Below are 20,048 nucleotides of genomic sequence, written 5' to 3' on the forward strand. Positions count from 1 at the left end.
TGACGTCATGCCTGCTCCAGCAGAGCGTCAGCAAGCTGACTTTTTTGCTCCAGCATGCCAACAGAGAGTCCACATGAGATCAGTTAAGCACTCAATTAGGGGATTCCAGTTCACACCAGAGCTGCCTGATTAAATAAGGTTAATTAAAATAGCTGGAAATTTCATTGTGCTACTTTTAAGGGGGTGTTTGTACTGTACCAACTCTATCTCACCATCTGGAGGAGCAGATGCATTTTGCTTCAGGTTCTTTCAAGTACCGAGCTTGCCACTAAGAGAAGGGCACACATTAAACTAGGTAAATACAGGTAAGGCGAGATAAAGCACTTTTAGAAACAACAGTCACAAGGTGCTGTAAAGTATTAACAGATAAAAAAAAAAAAAAAAACTGGAGTAACAGCAACATCACAAAAAGTAAAGCTGCGAAGATAGTGAAACAAGTATTGCAAAACAACAAAGCTTTTTAAAACTATCCACTGATTCTTTCTGCCTCATGGAAAACGCTTCCAGAGGGTAGTTAAATATTTACAATACAGAAACCATCAACATGTTCCGCACAGACTCACTTGATCTGAGCTGCACCATAAGAAAGGTAAAATACTTTGCTTTCATAGCATCATACATAAAGTAATTTCGATAAGGCCACAAAGCATGAAGCGAAATAAATCCCACCTTGTTCATCGCTGAACATCAGAGATGAGCATTTTTGATGTTCAGTGATGAACCTCAGTTTCAAATTCCAATTTTCTTTATACCTTTTAGACCTCAGGCTTTTTTTTTTTTTTTTTGAGTTACAGTATTTGTCTTATGTGTTGCTTAATTAAACATTTCATAAATGTTTAAACCTACTGAGCCTCAGAGCCGCTGCAAAGACGCAACTGAAGCAAAACATTATCCCAAGTTTCATTTAATTACCCTAATCGGGAGGTCACATTTCCAGCTGTTATGTAAGGTTCTCCGTCTGCATCCACTCGTCTTATAAGTCAGCATACATTTTAGGCCATTCATGTCATCACTAGACCAGTTTACACCGCGTGATGTGTTTCTTCCACGCTGTAACCACAACAGTCAGAGCTAAGTCTGTTACAATTTAATTAATCATTTTAAAATCAAGTGGAACAAATAAATAATAGATAAAAAGAATGCTATATATCAATAGAACTATCCAGTGACTCATGACTGAACTGTAGCATCATATTTTTGCATATCTGAACATTAATGCAGATACTGATATAAGTGTGATACGCTTATATAAGCATTGATATATCTGTCAGGCTTTAGAGTCTCTTAAAGCTGATCTGGCAGATTATACAGTAATGTGTGATTTTTTTTATACTAAGCTCTCCAAAAATAAACAGAGTAAGCAAATAGAGCATCAGAAAAGTCTCCCACGAGGACTACACAACATCGCGAAACAGGGTGTAGTCTGATCCTCTCATGCTAGTGATTCATCATTAAAATAACAAGGGCATATGTTTGTTTAATTGTTGATTTGTTTGTTTGTTTGTTTGTTTGTTTGTTTTTTTATGAAAGATCCCCAAAAGCTTCTTTCAAAAACAAAAAACTAAATAAAACAATGTGCTAAGAATATATGGCTCCTTATCAGTTAGGATGCAAATCATAATGATTTGGAATGTATAACTACAACAAACATCACACTTTTGCTTCTTTCACTTTGACATTAATGAGATTACACAGCAGGGTAAAATGGGGCCACAAGGATTAATAATAATGCTTCACCACGGAGAATTTCCAGCCCTGTGTCAGCTGGAATTTGTTTAAATTTAGACCCATGCACTTTGAAATGCAAAAGCCTACATGTACATGGGGGTTTCCTTTTGTAAGCAATCAGTTCAGGTAGACTAATAGCCGTGAGCTCATTCTAGAGTCCCATGCCCATGTGACTCCTTGATTTGATTCAGGATGCTTTGTTGGAGTCATTTGAGATCCCTAACACAGCCGGAATGAGATCATATGCCAGGTTTGCTTCTCGAGGACGATGCCCGGGAGTTGGCTTCGTCGTACACAAACAAATGTTAAGGCAAAATGTGTGGAGAAGCATTATGAATACAGATGCTCTCATACAAGGCACAAGATAAAGCCATGATGGTCCCTGCAGTCACCAGATGTCACATCTATTGAGCACACACATGTTTCAGTGCAACATATCAGACAGTGCTCTTCGCTATCATAATCAAAACAGCAAATAAAGAAAAATCTTTTGTTTATTCCTCCCGTAGAGTCCAGAGAACGTTGATTTTTAAATGCATTCCATCATGGTGGCAGTTAAGGACAAGGTTGTGTGCTGGCATTGGCTTTCTAAAGTGCATAGTACATCATCAAAGAGCAAAAGGTGCTGTGGGAGTCATGACTAATGACGGAAGCTCATTATGAACGACCCTGAACACAAGGCTCAGGTTAGAGTTGTTTTAGGACTGAACAGAGGAAGTCTTAGTCACTGATGTCTCTTGTTGGCTTTGGTCCTCCAGGTTTTGATGACCGGGACACAGACCTGTTCTTGTGCGATACCAACACTTGCAAGTTCGACGGCGAGTGTCTAAGAATTGGGAACATGGTGACGTGCATTTGTGATTTCAAGGTAAGACTTGTGAAGTTTCTTTTTTAATTTGACTGTGTGTTTTTTGTATAATTTGCTGAACTCCTCCCTGCACAGTCACTGCCACATGCAAATATATATGTACACACATATACAGTGGAGGAAATAATTATTTGATCCCTCGCTGATTTTCTAAATATGCCCACTGACTGAGAGATGAATGGTCTATAATTTTAATGGTAGGTTTATTGTAACAGTGAGAGACTAAATATCAGAAAGAAAATGTAGAAAATCACCTCATATAAAAGATATAAACTGATTTGCATTTCATTGAGTGAAGTAAGTATTCGATCCCTGAATTCTAGCTCCCACAGTATGCTTAAGTACTCCGAATCTCAACTCGTTACCTGTATAAAAGACACCTCTCCACCATGGGCAGGACCAAAGAGCCGTCTAAGGACATCAGCGACAAGGTTGTAGACCTGCACAAAGCCGGAATAGGCTACAAGACCGTTGGCAGGCTGGGTGAGAAGGAGGCAGCTGTTGGTGTGATTATTTGAAAATGGAAGAAACACAACATGGCCATCAATCTCCCTCGGTCTGAGGCTCCACTCAAGAGCTCGCCTCGTGCAGTGTCAGTAATCATGGGAAAGGTGAGCGATCGGATCAGAACTAAATGGGAGGAGCTTGTTAATGGTCTTAAGGCAGCTGGGCTCACAGCCACCAAGAAAACCATTGGTAGCACCCTACGCTGCAATGGATTAAAATCCTGCAGCACCTGCAAGGTCTCCCTGCTAAAGAAGGCACAAATACAGGCCCATCGGAAGTCTGCCAATGAACACCTGAGTGATGCAGAGAATGCTTGGGAGAAGGTGATGTGATCAGATGAGACCAAAATTGAGCTCTTTGGCATCAACTCAACGCGCCGTGTTTGGCGGAAGAGTAATGCTGACTATCACCCAAAGAACACCATCCCCACTGTGACGCATGGAGGTGGAAGCATTATGTTTTGAGGGTGTTTCTAAGGGAACATGATGAGTTCAGGGAGGATGAACAGGGCCATGCACGGTGAAATTCTGTATGACAACCTCCTTCCCTCAGCCAGGACACTGAAAATGGGTCGTGGATTGGTCTTTCAGCACAACAATGACCCAAAACATATGACCAAGGCAACAAAGGAGTGGCCCGGCCAGTCTCTGGACCTTAACCCCATCGAAAATCTGTGGAGGGAGCTGATGCTTGAAGTTGCCAAGCGACAGCCTCTAAACCTTAAGGATTTGGAGAGGATCTGCAAAGAGGAGTGGACCAAAATCCCTCCTGAGATGTGTGCAAACCCTGTAATGAACTACAAGAAACGTTTGATCTCTGTGCTTGCCAGCGAGGGTTTCTCCACCAAATACTAAGCCATGTTTTGCTAGGGGATCAAATATTTATTTCATTCAATGAAGTGAAAATCACTTTATATCTTTTATATAATGGGATTTTCTAGATTTTCTTTTTGATATTCTGCCTCTCACTGTTGCAATAAACCCCCTATTAAAATTATAGACCATTCATTTCTTCGTCAGTGGACAAACTTCAGCGAGGGCTCAAATAATTCTCTCCTCCACTGTATATATAGTCAGATAGGGCGATATAGAGACTCACATTAAAACATTTTGCACCAAATCAGATAATACCAACATGGGCTGTTACGCACAGGGTGCTAAAATACACGCGCACAAACATTAATCAATATTGTCACGGGTTAGTTTAAATTGACTAACACAGCCATCTAAAAAAACTAGTGTTACACAGACTGAGCCGTAATGTTGGAGAGCGCAGCCGTAACTACGTTAGGATAACAAAGGTTACACTAGCCTTTCTGAGGGCCTTTCTGAGCCTTTCATTTTTTTTTTCACAACAATTTCCTAGCTGTCATAATTCTGAAAAGTCACTGGTACCATTTTAGGAAATGTACACTCACTCTGAACCCTGAGAACAGATCTAAAATTCTGTCTTCAAGCAGCTCATATAGGTTTCAAAGGTTGCCTCCTGTGGCTGTGTACCTTCTGGCTTTTGGTCATCCATAACTGGCATCAAATACAAAATATCTCCTTTCCGCACGTCTTCGCATACCTGCCGCTCCCATGCCTTCATCTGTTTTCTTTCTTTCTGTTGTCTTTGTTTTTGGTGCCAGACTAAACTAGAAGTGGTTCTAGCAGCAGTAGTATTATAGTAGTTTTGTTATCATAAAGTTTTCTTCAGTCATGAAAAAACCACATCTGAAGAATCTGTGGGTCTCATATCATCGCTAGAGCGGAATGCTGCATTTACTGAGTCTGAAGATTGGGGTCTCTAAGAAGCTAAGAAAAAGTTAAAGGGATGAATTAAAGTATCTTTACTTATTCTAGGGTAGGATAGAAGCACTAGCTACAGCAGCTTACTATTATTACTTCAAAAGATGCTTCATTAATTAACTTGACATCAGGACCGCTGAACACACTGGATTTTGATTGGTCGGTAGGTGTAGATAAACTTCATTAATTATACAGACAACAGAGAACAGGCAAGAAAGACAGGAAGTTAAAGATAAGCATGTGCTTCATCTGAGGACTTGGAACGTGAACAGTCAATGGGCAAAGAGCTGTGATCGGCGTATCTGCTCTCAGAACACACAGCTACTTTTGATTTCACCACACGAGACATCTTTAGAAGAACATATGTTGCAATGTGTCCTTCAATCAGTAAAGTGATTCAGATGCCACGCGTTCACAGTGAAACACACAACTTAAAAGTCCACTTCAATAAAAAAGATTTTTCCACCGCAGCATGTGTTGATAAACACTTGCGACTGTGAGCACATGTTAAGTTAGAAGGTAATATATTTCATAAAGACTTATAGTATCAACTGGATCAATGTCCATTGTCTAGATTGGACATTATTAGCCCTAAGGGGAGGTGGTTGTATTGCATGGTCTGGGTTTATTGCTCCCAGTGAAACCCCATGTCACTATCCTGGACTGCTGTACACTCCCTGCCTCCATAAACAAGACTGCCTCTGATAAGACTTAAGACTGAAACACTTTCCTTAATGGCATAAATCTGGAAAATTATGCCGTTCTCCTTAATGACTCATACTTAACTTTATGGGCAGACCTCTAATAAAAAAAAGAGCAAACCAGTCAGCTGAGTATTGATCTTAGCATAACGTTCCCAAGCTTTGCAGACTGATATGCAATAGAGAGCAGAGCCGTGTGATGAATGAAGCCTCTGACGGCCTGAAGTCATTGCACATGTTCTCATCCGTCGCTTTTATCAATACGTCATCAGCGCAGGCGGGCAACAGGCAGGCCAGAATTTGATTGGTCTCCAGCTTTTATCTCAATTTCATACTTTCCTGGGAGCAAACGTTAACAGAGCCCTGCAGATAAATGACATTACCGCTCCATTTCTCTTCAGCAGATCTCACACTGATACTGCCGTCGCTGTGCACTGAGGTGCTCTCTCCGTGCTCTCAGAAAACAGCAGGTCGCGCCACAGTTTCTGGCTTAATATGGCCGGTCTGAGGTCAGCTCGGTCATGCATTTTCTGATTGTGTGGGAGATGTTAAACTCATTCTTTTCGTCTGTCATCATAAACATGACCTCGCTCATCTAGTGACTGTTGCCGTGCTCAAAATAATCAGTCACTCCCAATCAGTGTCAAATAAATACATCCGAGATTTTTCTCCTGGTGGCTGTTCCCTTGGCGCAGCCATGAAAGTTGTGTAAATTTTCAACTAGGAAGGATTTCTTTCTTCTATCAGAATCTGTGGATGTTTGCACACTCACAAACAGTAAAAAAAGAAAAGAAAAAAACAACCCTGAGGAAGAGACATGCAAGAGGCTTTGAGAAGAGGAAGTGAGTTTGATGTGGTGGAATCAATGGACACTATTCATTGCCAAGATGCATTAGATTCGCCTCACACTGTCTCTTGAAAGAGCCAAGACTTTCACTCACTAACTGGAGTCAAACTGCTGCAAAGCAACATGTTCTCTCGCTCTCATACCAGAAAATGAGTTGCTTTATTTGTCAGCAAACATCACACCCTAACTAATCTCACAGCATTTCTTTGCAATTCATCTTGCAGTAGCTGCTGGGAAAAGCCATCGCCACCAGTTTGGTTTTGTTAATGTCAGGTCAGTGCCGAATTCCCAGAGGGGTTGTCCATTCTCAAAATATGTGCGCTCATGGTGCTGTGAAACACTTTAGCTAAAACTGTCCACCAAAGGGTAAATGGCACATTTCACTGCATTCTTAATGAGACTTTGTAAGATATTTTCATAACAGGGAGTCACTGACTATTTGTCACGACTGCACGCAAACTGCAAATTTGATTATCTGATTCTATTGTCTTTTTTTATCTTCATCCTAATTCAGCTTGAAGTTGAGTAGATGCGGTAATGTTTCATTTATAAGCAGACTTTTTCCTAATTTCAAAACTATACATATAACCCACCCAAGCATCAAAGAAAGTGCATCTTTAAAAAAAAAAAAAAAAGTTTAAATTGTATTAAATTCTTCTGAAATAGTCATTCTTTTTTTATTTAAATAACAACCAACAACTTATTGCTTCAGTTAACGTCTAGGGAGACTTTTGGATGGATAGTAGTCTACTTTACAGCAATTGTGCAATTGAGTCACATTGAGAAAAACATCTCAAGTTACATCTGCAGCCGTTGATAGTGCTGATATTAACTTACATTCTGGAAAATGGTTATGTGGCGGCCTTTTTGTGCCGCTGACTGTGTATCGCTGCATTATGTTTTATTCACAGTAATACTCGTTCTTTTTCACCTTGGATGATTAACAACATAGGCGCCTGTATTTTACTGGTGCAGCTACTGCAATGTAGAGACTGCTGACAGTATTAATGCAACAGATCAAGCAGTTAATTCAGTCTCTAGAGAGGTGATGATCATCCCCAGTGTATGAATGTGAATTTGTGAATAACAGTAATTGGATAATTTTTCCATCTGTTGGTGTTTTGCATTATATTCCTCAAAGGGTTTTCATCAAATTTGGTGATGTTACTGCATTACTTTTTACACTTGATTAGTACATATAACCTGGTTCTTTAGAAAAGTATGAATGTTTAAATAGATTGGTTGGTGGAAAAACGCAAACATAAGAGGAAAGAATGATTGGCAAATTAAAAAACATAATATATAATATAAAATCTAATTCCCCAGCAACACTACGGTGCCTCGTGAGTTATTAAATCTCGTCTATTAAACATTTGTTGTTGTGTTTTTGTTTGTTTGTTTGTTTTTTTGAATTGCTTTGACATTCTGTGTGATCGAACAGCAACAGTGAGAAAACGAGCAAAACTAAATCAAATGCAACAAAAGGAAGAACTAATAAATGCAGATTTACAGCAATTCTTTTCGAGATGTGTAAGTTCCAAAGGGCAAAGCTCTGTATTGTTTGTTACACCACATGTCGTGGGAAGAGTATCTGTGATAGTGCCCACAGTTTAGAGAAGTCTTGAAGTCTTTTTTTTTGCAGATGAATGGGAGACAGATGTGAACAGAGTAGATGTAAGTAATGTAATGGGTCATTTATGTCAGGATTGCTTACAGCGTGCTGCTGTTGACTGTGGGCCTGAATCAAAAAGTAGGAGGTCGAATTTAATACACGTCAGTGAAATCAGTACAAGGGACGGAGCCTGCAGGCAGATGGGATAAATTTAGGCTGGACAGAAGAATGATGCCTTCATGTTGTGATGTTTTTTGCAGAATAAACAAGACATATGCAACCAAGTGTAAATATGCAGTGATTGTGTTCCTCCCATTTTAGGGCTGTAACTGACTCATCATGCCCTGACCTTTTCATGGCTACTGTCAATTCTGGAGGAAGGTTGATGACTGGACTCATATACTAGCTTATCTATGATTGGTTGATATGTTACTGATATGTATTCATGCACATAAATCTTAAATCCCAAAGCTTTATGTAGCATGAATTTGTTTTCCTGCAGATAAACACTGTTACTGCTCTGGAAAATCCCATATGATACCACTGAAAAAATCACTGCAAACAACAATAATTGTTTAGACTGCAGGTTTCAGGAATGAACTTTAATTCAATATGCATAGCACAAAACACAATGCGAGTGTGTAGGAATGTATTTAAGTGGTTGTTAAATTTTATTGAAAAGGTAATAAAATCGGCATAACTCGCAGACTTTTACATCTCTTCCTACCGGCTGTTTTGGTAAACAGCTCAAAAGATTTCACTTAATGCCACATCGCAGTCGTGTCCGCCCATGCAAATACGTTGGACATCACAAGACGCAGAAATTAATTGTACGTTTAACTCCGCAGCATGCCTTCAAATCGACACAGATGCCCGGGTGACAGTCTGAGCTGCTTGCCTTCCCACATTCAGCAGGAACGCTAAAGGAAAGCATCCTTTAGTTGGGCCAAAATCACCGACAGCTTAGATATTGTCTTCACCAGGAAAACAGCAGCGGTGCCCTTCATTCAAATACCTAAAGCATGCTGCCTGTGTGTGCCCCCCCCCCGGTACGTGACCACTTGCTGCCATGCAGATAAAGTACATTGTTTCTCAGCAACAATGCCCGGAGCAGTGTGATGTTGCAGTACCACAAAACGAGATAGGGAGGAGGTTTGGGTAGGTGGTCTGAGGTGTAATCAACAAGTAGTCTAAATCCTTGATTAACTGCGCCCATCCCGGCTGATGCACTGCGTGAAAGCAGATGGCAGGATGTGGTTCTATTTATACAGCATTAGGAGTCTGTAAATGTGGACAGTATAATGCACTGTATGTGTATTTACTTGTATGTCATGAATAAATTTACACAGCTCTAGCGTGTGAAGTAGCTCATAGTCATTCCTGTATACGCAGACAGTATCCTCTGACACGCTGAAACGCGTTCAGCATCATAATGTACGTTGAGCCAGCAGAGCATATTTACAGACTTTATATAAAACTATTTAGTATAATGTTGGTAACACATTTGCTCTTCAATATCCTTCCCTGCTGGTTGTTTGATGTGGCTACTATTCGCTGTAATGCCTGACCTCAAATTGCTCTCCTGCTTTTCACCGCCGGAAGCCGTGTAATGTTTGGGTTGTGATGGCTGGACTGCTGAAGCTCGCAGTGCTTCAAAGAGGGATGAGAGCTAATGTGGGTTTGTATGATGTTGATGGGAGGGTGTGGAAGGGCAAGGCGTCCTTCATATCGCACTAAACAAGGACGTGTGAAAATGCGTTGGTGCAACATCCTTGGGAAAAAAATAAAAAATAAAAAATCGGACAGAGAAACGCAAAAGCTCATGCGCTCCCCTCACCCGCCGACCGTCCTCTCATCACATGCACATGCACTCACGAGCACAAAAACCTCTCACGTTCTTATAAAGAGGTTAATCATATGGAATGTAGCATAATGAAATACCTGTGATTACACAGATACACACATATCCACACAGGCCCAGGTGGTACACCAGCAGCTTCTGATGCAGACCCCATTCCATATATTTGCATTCATTTCTCAGCCTTTTATTCAGGACCGTTTGGTCGGACTGGGGCTGAGATACTGAATAATGGTAAATTGCTAATTATTTATGGATGCCTGCTCGCATGCATGAGCACAGACTTTGAAATCCTGAAAGATTGGGGGAAAGATCATTCACGGGTAAAAAATGACATTAATTGCTGAGCTTACTTTTTTTTTTAAGGCTAGTCTTCAGACTTTTTAAATCAGGCAGACCCAAAATGAATCTGCACTTCTGCTCTTAAACCAAACCTTTAAAACAGTCACAGAAACTGACAGCGATATCAGTTTTATCTTAAAATCGTTAATCATCTATTGATTAGGCCTCATTTTGATGAATAAATCGTTTCTAAATATTCTAAAGGTCTCTTATAACATTAAGCTAGATTTTATCTTGTTGTCTTTGGTTAAAAACCAGGTCTAGGTTCTACATTATTTTTGTTAAATTATCAATGGTGTCAGTCCACAGAAAAATGCTCACAGTTTTTATACAGAAACTGCAATCGAGAATGAGCTGTCAGGACTTCCGGAACATTGTGATGTCACAACAAAACGACAAACAAGTCAGCCATGCCCCAATGCATGGACCCCATATATCCGAGCTTGCAGGATATGCCCTGAATTCTGCTATGTTCTTTTACAATAACTTGGAAAACAGTAAACCAATCATAATCCTCGCAGAAAAATAACTGCACTGTCATGGTTTTTGGTTTTTGTGGCACATGTGCTATTTTTTAATCTACTGCAAAGGTTGTCTGACGCTGAACTGTAACACCACCAAAAGTGAGTTGACCTGTGTCTGCTTTTACCCACCTCTTTAAAATCTGGATAATCTCATCACTTAATTACTCACTACTTGGTCATGTCGGTTGGCAATTTAATGAGTACAAACTAGAGTGTTTAATGTATTGCATGTCTCATTTATTCTCTGTTTGGCTTTTGATGCATGTCATATCTCTTTTTCAACATTACACTCAAATTCAAAAGCAGCATTCCTATTGGAGATAACCAACGAGGCCGAGTTTTGCAGTCAATTTCTGATAGTGTTGGGTGGAAGATAAAGTCACTTAAATGTTCTGTTATATCCGAGCAGTGGGCCGATTGTTTCATCAGCGTTTTGCTTATGCTTATCCTCTCCAGTCCACTTCTTTCATCCCTGCATCTCCACACTACTTGTCATTGCCTGTGTCCTGTCATCTGTCTTTTTCCGGCTGCTCTTCTTAAATATGTGGCCCTCTCATTTTCTCAGCGCACTGAGGACAGTCCTGAGCCTTTAAAGCTTTAAAGTTTCAGCACATTCTATTTATAAAAATACATAATCTAAGTAATCATTTCCCACGTTGATCCGTGTTGTTTTGTCTGTTGACATTTGGAAATCTCCATCTGCATTTTCTGCAGGAACTGCATCACAATGACTGGAGAGGGAGACACCGGAAAACTACTTTTGAAATAATAATGATGATGATAATAGTAATAATAGTCCCATTCAAGATGATTCAAGCATTCTGAGTAGTTTTCTTTAATGGTTGCATGGTTTAAAAATCACGCTTTTCACAGTTATATTGCAGGAGCAGTATTATATGTCATCACTGGCATGGTAACCCAAAATTGTTCAGTGCAGTCAAACGTCACTTGTGAAAAAATGTCACTTTGTGTGTTGGGGACTTAATTATTCTCTCTTTTAACTTTTATCTCCAGCGGAGCAAAACCACCTCTTTTCTTTGAAAGATAAATAGCCCAATTAAGATAAGATAGCACTTTATTTATCCCACATATGGGAAATTCGTTGTTACAGCAGCAACCGCATGTATAGAAAAAAAAAAAAAATACAAGAATAGACACAAGGAGCAGAATAACGAGAAAACATAAAGTGGCAGTGAAAATTACTATAAGAAAAACTTTCAAGCAGTGCAGAAAAAATAAATAAATAAAGTAATGTAAATGTAATTAGTCCAGAGCGCAGATTTTATTGCAGCAACAAAGATGTTATATATATCTGATAGCTGCTGGAATGAAGAAAAACAGCAAGACGAGTTTGCACATGGAGGCAAGTTTGTGGGGCGCATGTTTGCGGTCTGAAATGTCAGAGCATGCAGCTAAGAAGGAAAAAAAAAAGGAAAGAAAATCCAGCAATAATTGCATATTTGACACCTGCTAGTCTGTTGCATGGGGTGAGCCGTTGCTATTATTAAGTGCTCATGTAGTCGCACCATAACTCGTTTGACTGTATTCCTCACCAGCGCGGTGGCAAACAGAATTGCTTTTCAGTGGGAGCCGTAATGCAGGGGGTCTTTCTGCTGGAAATAAAAGTCTCGGCATGAAAGAAAAGTAAAGATCACAACATGAAGGCGCCATGGTATATAGATGTATATCAGAAGCTTTTCCGCATGACTGTGAAATCACGTACCAGTGCTTGTGCTGATGTGTACAGGGGAGGAAGTGAACACCAGTGGCCAGGGAATGCAGACGCTCAAGCTTACATCAAGAGTTTACTTGATGTAAAGATGGCAGAGGGAGCCTGGAACCCAGGCACATGCACACACGCACACACACACACACACACACTCGTATTTGTTATTGTGTTATTGAGTTTTTTTTTTTTTTTGGGGGGGGGGGTTGGAGCAGTGAGGGCTTGGCCTGTGTGTGTTTGACTGATAGCTACAGTGCTACACTGCAATAGCACTGCCTTGGCATGAAGTTGATTTCATTTTAAGGAATAAATGAATAAAAAAGTTACTTCTGATGTGGTGAACTACTTTTGCCATGTTGCTGTTGCTGTTGCTTGCTCCATTTCTCTGGGGGCAGCTTCAGTATTGTGAAGCTTCATTTAATGTGCAGGAACTGGAAGCTTAGCAAACTCAGCTCTCCATGCAACAACAGCACTGTGCACTTTTTACCGCACGGTGACTTTTATTTGTATTAGGGAATGTTTTAAAGTAAACTTTAATCAGCAGGCACCTGTACATGCGATTGGTCTATAGTATTTTTGAGACGTGTGAGTTCACTGACAAAGTATTTTCTCCGCCGTTTACAAAGCCATGTGCTGCCGCAACCTGCAACATCAAGGAAGTAATCTTCTATTTTTCTTGGAAGGGTCGGGTGCAGGTGACTCTTTTTTTTTTTTTTCCCCTACTTACTAAGAGCCCTTTCGGAGGTAGCACATTCTACTTCGGTTAACCAAGTTGGCTATAATAGGTGATATTTCTATAAGGACCACTTCAGGGTTGCAACTAATGATTAGAACTATAAACAAATAATTCTGCTACAAAAAAAGGGTGTTGAAAGGCATTAAAAAGCTTTCTGATAAACAAATATCGATATTTTTTTAAAGAGATTTGTTCAACAGTTGTTGGCTGTAATTAATAGGCACAATATGGGTTTGATATACTTTTTTAAGATGAAAAATCAACTGAAAACTTTGAAGCTTTGCCAAGCTTATTATTATATCGTTTGTATCAGTTTTCAGTGTTCTTTTTATTTAATTGTTCTGACTGGTCTATTTGACCCACAGCTCCAAAGTATAATTTGGTTATAATGCCTTTTGTGTCTGAGGGCTGCCTTATTAGTTCCCTGTCTATAATTACATTAAGTGTTGATTGGGCAATTTTAATCACTTCATTTTTTCACCCTAATTAGACTCAGGAGAAGCTGCCAATGTATACTTAAGCTCTCACAGCAAGTTGCACTGAACATGCTATGCATCCATTTGGACTGGGTGTTGCCTTTTACGTTGAGACTACTCAGAGATGGCTGAGGATAGAGACACGGGACTTGGGTAGGAATGGAGTCAGGCGTCTGAAAAACGGAGCATCTGTGTCAGCTCCTCGGTGGCTCTGGCTGGCCTGTCAGACACTATTACAGAGGAGCTTGTCTCCTTTGACTCGGCTGGGGAGACTCCACAGGGACTGGTGAGCTAGGCCCCAATCAAGAGAAGACTGCCAGGCGGTTAAAGAGCAGAAGCACAAGCCAGCCATCTCCCAGTCTCCCTCTATCTCTCCATCTTAGCATTGTCACAGTAACTCCCGTCTCTTCCATTACTGTCTGCCTCTTTCTCCTTTACACTTGTCCATACAGCTCACCCTCCATTGTTTCTGTCCTTTGCTACTCCCCCCTGTTTTTCTTTCCAGTGTTAAGACTTGACCGGTGTTCGTAAACATAGCAAGGCGTCATGGGAGCAGAGTTTGTCACTTACCCAGAGAACGCTTGACACTCCTCTGTCCAGGCAGTCTGTAGGATACAACAGTGTCAGGCACAGGACAGATTTGTCACTCCGATGGCCCTCCTCAGGGATCAAGTGTTGGTTGTTGCATTTTTGTTTTCCTTGTTCACCCTCTCTGACATTGACTGCTTTAAAATGTCTGGGACAGTGTGGCATGGCCTTGCTAAAGTTTTTCTAAAGCAAAATTAAACTTTATCCAGCCTTTGTATGGAAATTCATTTCTAGGTGGTTACCATGTTCTAAATTAACTTTTTTGATCACCAGCCAATGTGGCTGGTGACTCTCTAAAGTTACCAGCCAATCAGAAGTTCCACTAGCCAGTTGACCTTTAAACTTTCGTTTTGTTTGTTTTCCACGCTCTGTCGCCGATATCCATTCTTTCTCTTCTCGCCCAACCTCGTCTGCCCCAAGTTCAACCACCGCTGCATTTAGTTTAGTTTTACTTTAGACGTTACTACTACTACTACGTTTTAAGTTAAACTTTAGCGCCGCTATTTTTATCTACCTCCCTCACACTATCTATCTCTGTTCATTTCTTGCCCTGGCTACACTCTAGACTATAGCATGAAATACCGACACTCGCGCTGCCAATGGGTGTATTAAACATCATTACGTAGCATTACAGCACAGTATTTATTGGAAATGTAGGAATCACTGCCAGGGGTACAAATGACCGGGAACAAAACATAACGTAGACTATATCTGACCAACACGATTGCACACTGGCCAAACTGGGTAGTACGTTTTTATCAACACCTGCCAAAATTAATTTGGCCGGTTGGCAGTTGTTAATTTAGAACCCTGGTGGTTACTATTGCACACCAAGTGTCTTCGGTCTGGGAAACCTAAGCGTGCACCAACACCAAAGAGACACTAAATGACTGCAGGCACCACTGCCACTGGAGGCCTGCTAACTTCACACCCTGAACTTCACCACGATTGCGGTTGAAACGCAGAAGTTCATGCCTCAAAGTGTGAACCGGAAACGACAGCCTCCACTTTTGCATCCAAAGGACAGACCTGTCTAGTCTAACACTAGTCTTACCAAACCCACACTTTGCCAAGTCGATGGAAAACAGCATCCAGAGTAGAAACATGGCTCTCCCAATTTCTCGAGTACACCGCTACCTCATCCAGATATACGTTACAGTTTTGCACATCCGCCAACACAAGGTGCACGATGCGCTGGAAGGTAGCTGGCACATTTCTCATGCTGAAGGCCATAAATGTATACTGCATGAAGGCATCAGAAGTAACAAATGATCAGTTGCACATGGGCTAATCAAACCTGCCAGTAACCCTTAAGTAAATCCGCCTTTGTGATGAATGTGGAGGGGCCAATACTGTCAATACAGTCTTCCATACAAGGCAACAGGAAGGAGTCTGGCACCGTCGGCTTGACTAGACTCTCTCTTTTCTCCATTGGACAATAATTTGCATGCTGTTTAATGGGTTTTGGATTTGCAACATCAGTCTCATGCTCCAACACAGTGGTTCATGACAGCACTTCACCAAATAAGGTTGGTTAAGAGCAGATCAAATCATTTATGTCACGCCACCGGGCTTCAAGGAGGTATGACAAGAGACTGTCTATGCTAAACAACAACTCACCTATCATTGTCATCAACCCATCAGACTCCGCTGTGACAAAGATCAACGAAGGGGTGACCACTGCAGGGACGGCAGCTTTTGGCACCTCTGGACCAGCTGCTCTGGAGTGAAGTGTCTCAGCATGTTGAAGTGGCACAATCATGTTTACCTCCTACGCTCAGATGTGAGGATGATGTAAACTGTATTCGACACGCTACTTTTTACCACATAGGGACCAGAGAAGCGAGCAGTGAGAGCAGGACCAGGTGTAGGCAACAACACAGGAACTTTATCACCAGGCTGGAACTGTCGCTCGACCGCTTTTCAATCAAACTTCTTCTTCATAACAGCCTGAGAGGAAAAGGCTTCTTTCGCCAGCCATTTAGGAGAGGCACTATAAACAAAACCTTTATAAGGCCACGCATGTTGTCGCTGTACACGAGCTCAGCTGGGCTGTATTCCAAAGACTCCTGCCTGGCATCCCAAATGGCAAAAAGAACAAAAGGTTCCATCATCCCAGTCCTTACCTGTCTCATGATAAAACTTGCTGAGCATAGACTTAAGTGTTAAGTGCACTCAAGTGCACCTTGTGATTGCGGATGATATGGACTACAGTCGACACAAAGTGTGAGATATCCATAGACTTCAACATCTGCTTAAAAGTTTTGGATAGGAAGTTAGTTCCTGGCTCTGTCTGAACCACTTTGGGGAGACCAATAGTGGGGAAAAACTTCAGCAACAACATGCTAACTTCTGGTGCTGAGGCCTTTCACAAGAGTGCAAGGAGTGCTACCCTTCTGAGAAATGGGTAGCAACACACATCACCGTGAGCAGTACTGGCTGCCAGACTTTTTTCTGGGCAAAGGACCAACACAATCAACTACAACATTCTCAAAAGGTTCTCCAATAGCAGGACCAGTTGCAGAGGAACTCGGGGCACCACTTGATTAGGTTTTCCCACAACCTGGCAGACACCACAGTTTTTACAGAAGTGAACTACATCACCATTCATTATCAGCCAAAATAAATGTTTTAGGACATGGTCGTACGTCTTTGTTATTCCCAAATGTCAAGACCATAAGTGCTCATGTGCTAGTTCAACCACATGTTGTCGACAAGCAACTGGCATAACTATCTGGTACACTGTGCCCCAATCTCCCCCTTAACTGTCTTCAGCCCCTCCTGGCTGAGATAACCAACTGCGCATCAACACACCTTTATCAAAAGGTGTGTAAGAACTGCACCTTTTTGCACTCACTAGGGCTCTGAGAAGCTGTGCTAAGACATTTAGCCAGGGACAGGTCATTCCACTGAGCAGAAATGTGTACATCTCAGGTTAAAAGCAGAGGAACTGGTGTGACAGACCCTGTTACCTTTTCAGCCTTTAAGGTGCAGTTCAAAGGTGTACCTGTCGAGGGCCCATTATCCTCTGTCATAACAGAAGCAAACAAAGTGTCAGACAAATGAACATCTTGGGACCGCTTGTAGGTCTGAGCTCTGGTCAACCCATTCGCCATTCAATTCAATTAAAAAGTCTTTATTTCGAGCATGATGGCAGTATGAAATGACAGACATGCTTAAACATATTTAAGCAAGAAATACAACAAAAAGCAGGTTTCAGCAGCAATCTTAACATACTCAAAGACGAACAGGAAGAAGTGAAAAAAAAAAAAAAACAAACAAACAAAAAAAAAACCATATGAACTGAATACTGCTTATTGTGTCTACGCTCGCCGCCATATTGGTCCACACAGGGTACGCTGGCTGACTGAGAGGGGAGAAATGACAGACAGAACGCAGCACTCTCCTCCTTCATATAGCCTCCCACTCGTCAACAGATTAGTAACACCTGCCACACCTCCACTGCAGAGAGAGCAAACGCACAAACAAGAGAGCGGCACACCCACATAGCACGTAGCGGAAAACAGAGTTGAAGGGAAATTGAACCTAAGTCCACCAGTGGCCATTATAGTGGTCATTAAGTGTTTTTAGGAAGCAATTTGTGTATGTTAATGGGAATTTTGTGTAAGGGTTCTTATGCAAGAGGATGAAGCCTAAAATGTAAAATCTTTAGTGTGTCTAAAGTTGCATACATGCATCCTTATAACAGAACACTGAATCAACTGGTGGTCAATAGAAAACATATTTTATGAGAAGAATGCCAATTCTTTAAGGAGCCTTAATGAGGAAGCCATATGTTGTACATTTTCAGTTAATATTCATCTTTATGAAATGATATATGAATAGGAATTTTCCCACTGCTTCCGTACGGGAAAGAAAAGCTGCAGAAAAATATAGCTCAGTGGGACAACTGCAGCAGACCCGAGTATCAGTCATGAGAGATCCTACTCTGACAGTAGTTTCATATGTACAGCTGAGAAACAAAAAAGTGTTTTCATTCGCATCCAATATAAAATTTGTGTGTTCAATACCTCCCCCAGTTTCTCGGCTCCTTTTCCACACCCCCCCAGGTCATATCGCAAGCACATTTGCACCAGCTATCAATCACCTGACGAAACAGCGAGATGATGGAAATAAAGAGGCCACATGAAAGACGCAGAGGAATCTTGGTGGAGAGCGTCTGTCTCTTGTCATGAGCCACAGGTGCTCTCAGCCACCATCATAAGCACTGAGACGTCTCTGTCAGGACTGATAAAGCTGGGGCTTTGATAAGTGCGAGAAGGCATAAGTAAAGATTGTGCCTGGGGGTCTCAGCAAGTCAACACAAGTCGTGTGGAAAGAAAATGCGATGCTCTGTATGGGCCAAGACGGCAGAGGGTTTCATCAGAAGTAGAACGTGCTGGGTGGTGCCGTCTCCATCCTCTGAGGCAAGCCCTAGTTTCGTGGAGATGTTTATTATTGATAGAGGTGGATGATAGCCTTGGGATGAATTGCATAATCTAGGACTGCTTCTAATGGATACAGGAAATGGATCAGGCTATCAGTCAGGTCTCTGCGGATGAAGGATGTGTCTGCGTTTGTATCTGCCTCTCTTTTTGTGTGCATGCATGCATATTTGTATGCGTGTGTGTGTAATTAATCTGGGCTATTCTGTGGCCCTGTCAAGTAACCATCAACACAAAGTGAATTAATTTAATTTTTTAACACCCTCAAAAAAAAAAAACACAAACAAATACTTGTTTGAGAATTACTGGGCTGACTAGAAATGTTGAAAATTTCTGTCGGCCTCTGAAGTCCACTTTGTTGACCCAGCTACACACCATGCCGTCTTCCTCATCCCCTTTCCTGACCAACTTCCCCCAGATGATATAGAGTAAGAATTCATATTGCACCTACATCAATTTTGTTCATGTTTATTTTTGGCCTGGTTGCAAGATTTACAATTTGAAATGTTCCAGACTGACTAGCTCATCACTGCTTAACATTCTACAGTGTTACCAACTTTGCACACTGTCACTGAATTGATTTTTTTTTTTTTTTTAGAATTATTATTATTATTAAAAAAAAATTATAAAAAAAAACAACCTTGACCTAAATCTGGTGCATAAGTGGACTGTGTTCAGGCAGTCAGTCTGCACAGCTCTGGTTTCCTGGTTGCTCAGGAGCTGCAGGGAAACACAGCCTAGCCCACATTATGGCAAATAAATGACTTTTATTACATGTATCCTCGTTATGAAAGGAGGCAGAGCAGTAATTAAACATAGGACGCACTGAGTACAGAGAGAAGAGAGAGCAGTCATCGGGAACTGTTAAAACTAGCAGATCTAAATGGGGTAAAAACAACAGAAACGCCAACAACCAGAAATTAAACAATACACAGACTTCCACAAACTAACTGTTTATACTAGTTTACAGTAGTAAAATCTGTGGTACAAAATAAAGGGTTTCTGTCCACTGAAAGTAGAGGGCTTTACATTTTAAACAATTACAGAAAGTGCTCTATCCACAATTGATACACTAACTACAGTAAGCACTTCAAAAAAAAAAAAAAAAGGGGGAAAAAAAAGAAAAGAATAAAAGTCTGTCACTGTTAATTTGAGGTAAATAAAGGCTAAACTGCTGTGAGCTGCATGAGACTAAAGAAAGATATTGTATCTCCTCTAACCTGCTTCCTTAGTGATCATGTTACAGCAAATAAAGCTAAAATCGCAGCAGTCTCTGCTTGTAATTTATATGTCTGGTGAT

At 41.0% G+C, this 20,048-nt stretch overlaps 1 protein-coding gene across 2 annotated transcripts in view; it reads left to right on the forward strand.

Annotated features, from left to right (window-relative positions):
• tmeff2a (transmembrane protein with EGF-like and two follistatin-like domains 2a) overlaps nt 1-20,048 on the forward strand; it is a 108,935-nt gene that overhangs the window by 8,176 nt on the left and 80,711 nt on the right. For both annotated transcript variants that reach the window (XM_029530875.1, XM_029530876.1), the window contains exon 2: nt 2,487-2,596. In XM_029530875.1, the coding sequence (XP_029386735.1) occupies nt 2,487-2,596 (110 nt within the window). The remainder of the gene's footprint in view (nt 1-2,486; nt 2,597-20,048) is intronic.

The sequence above is a fragment of the Echeneis naucrates genome, chromosome 21 (assembly GCF_900963305.1).
Source record: "Echeneis naucrates chromosome 21, fEcheNa1.1, whole genome shotgun sequence".
NCBI lineage: Eukaryota > Metazoa > Chordata > Actinopteri > Carangiformes > Echeneidae > Echeneis > Echeneis naucrates.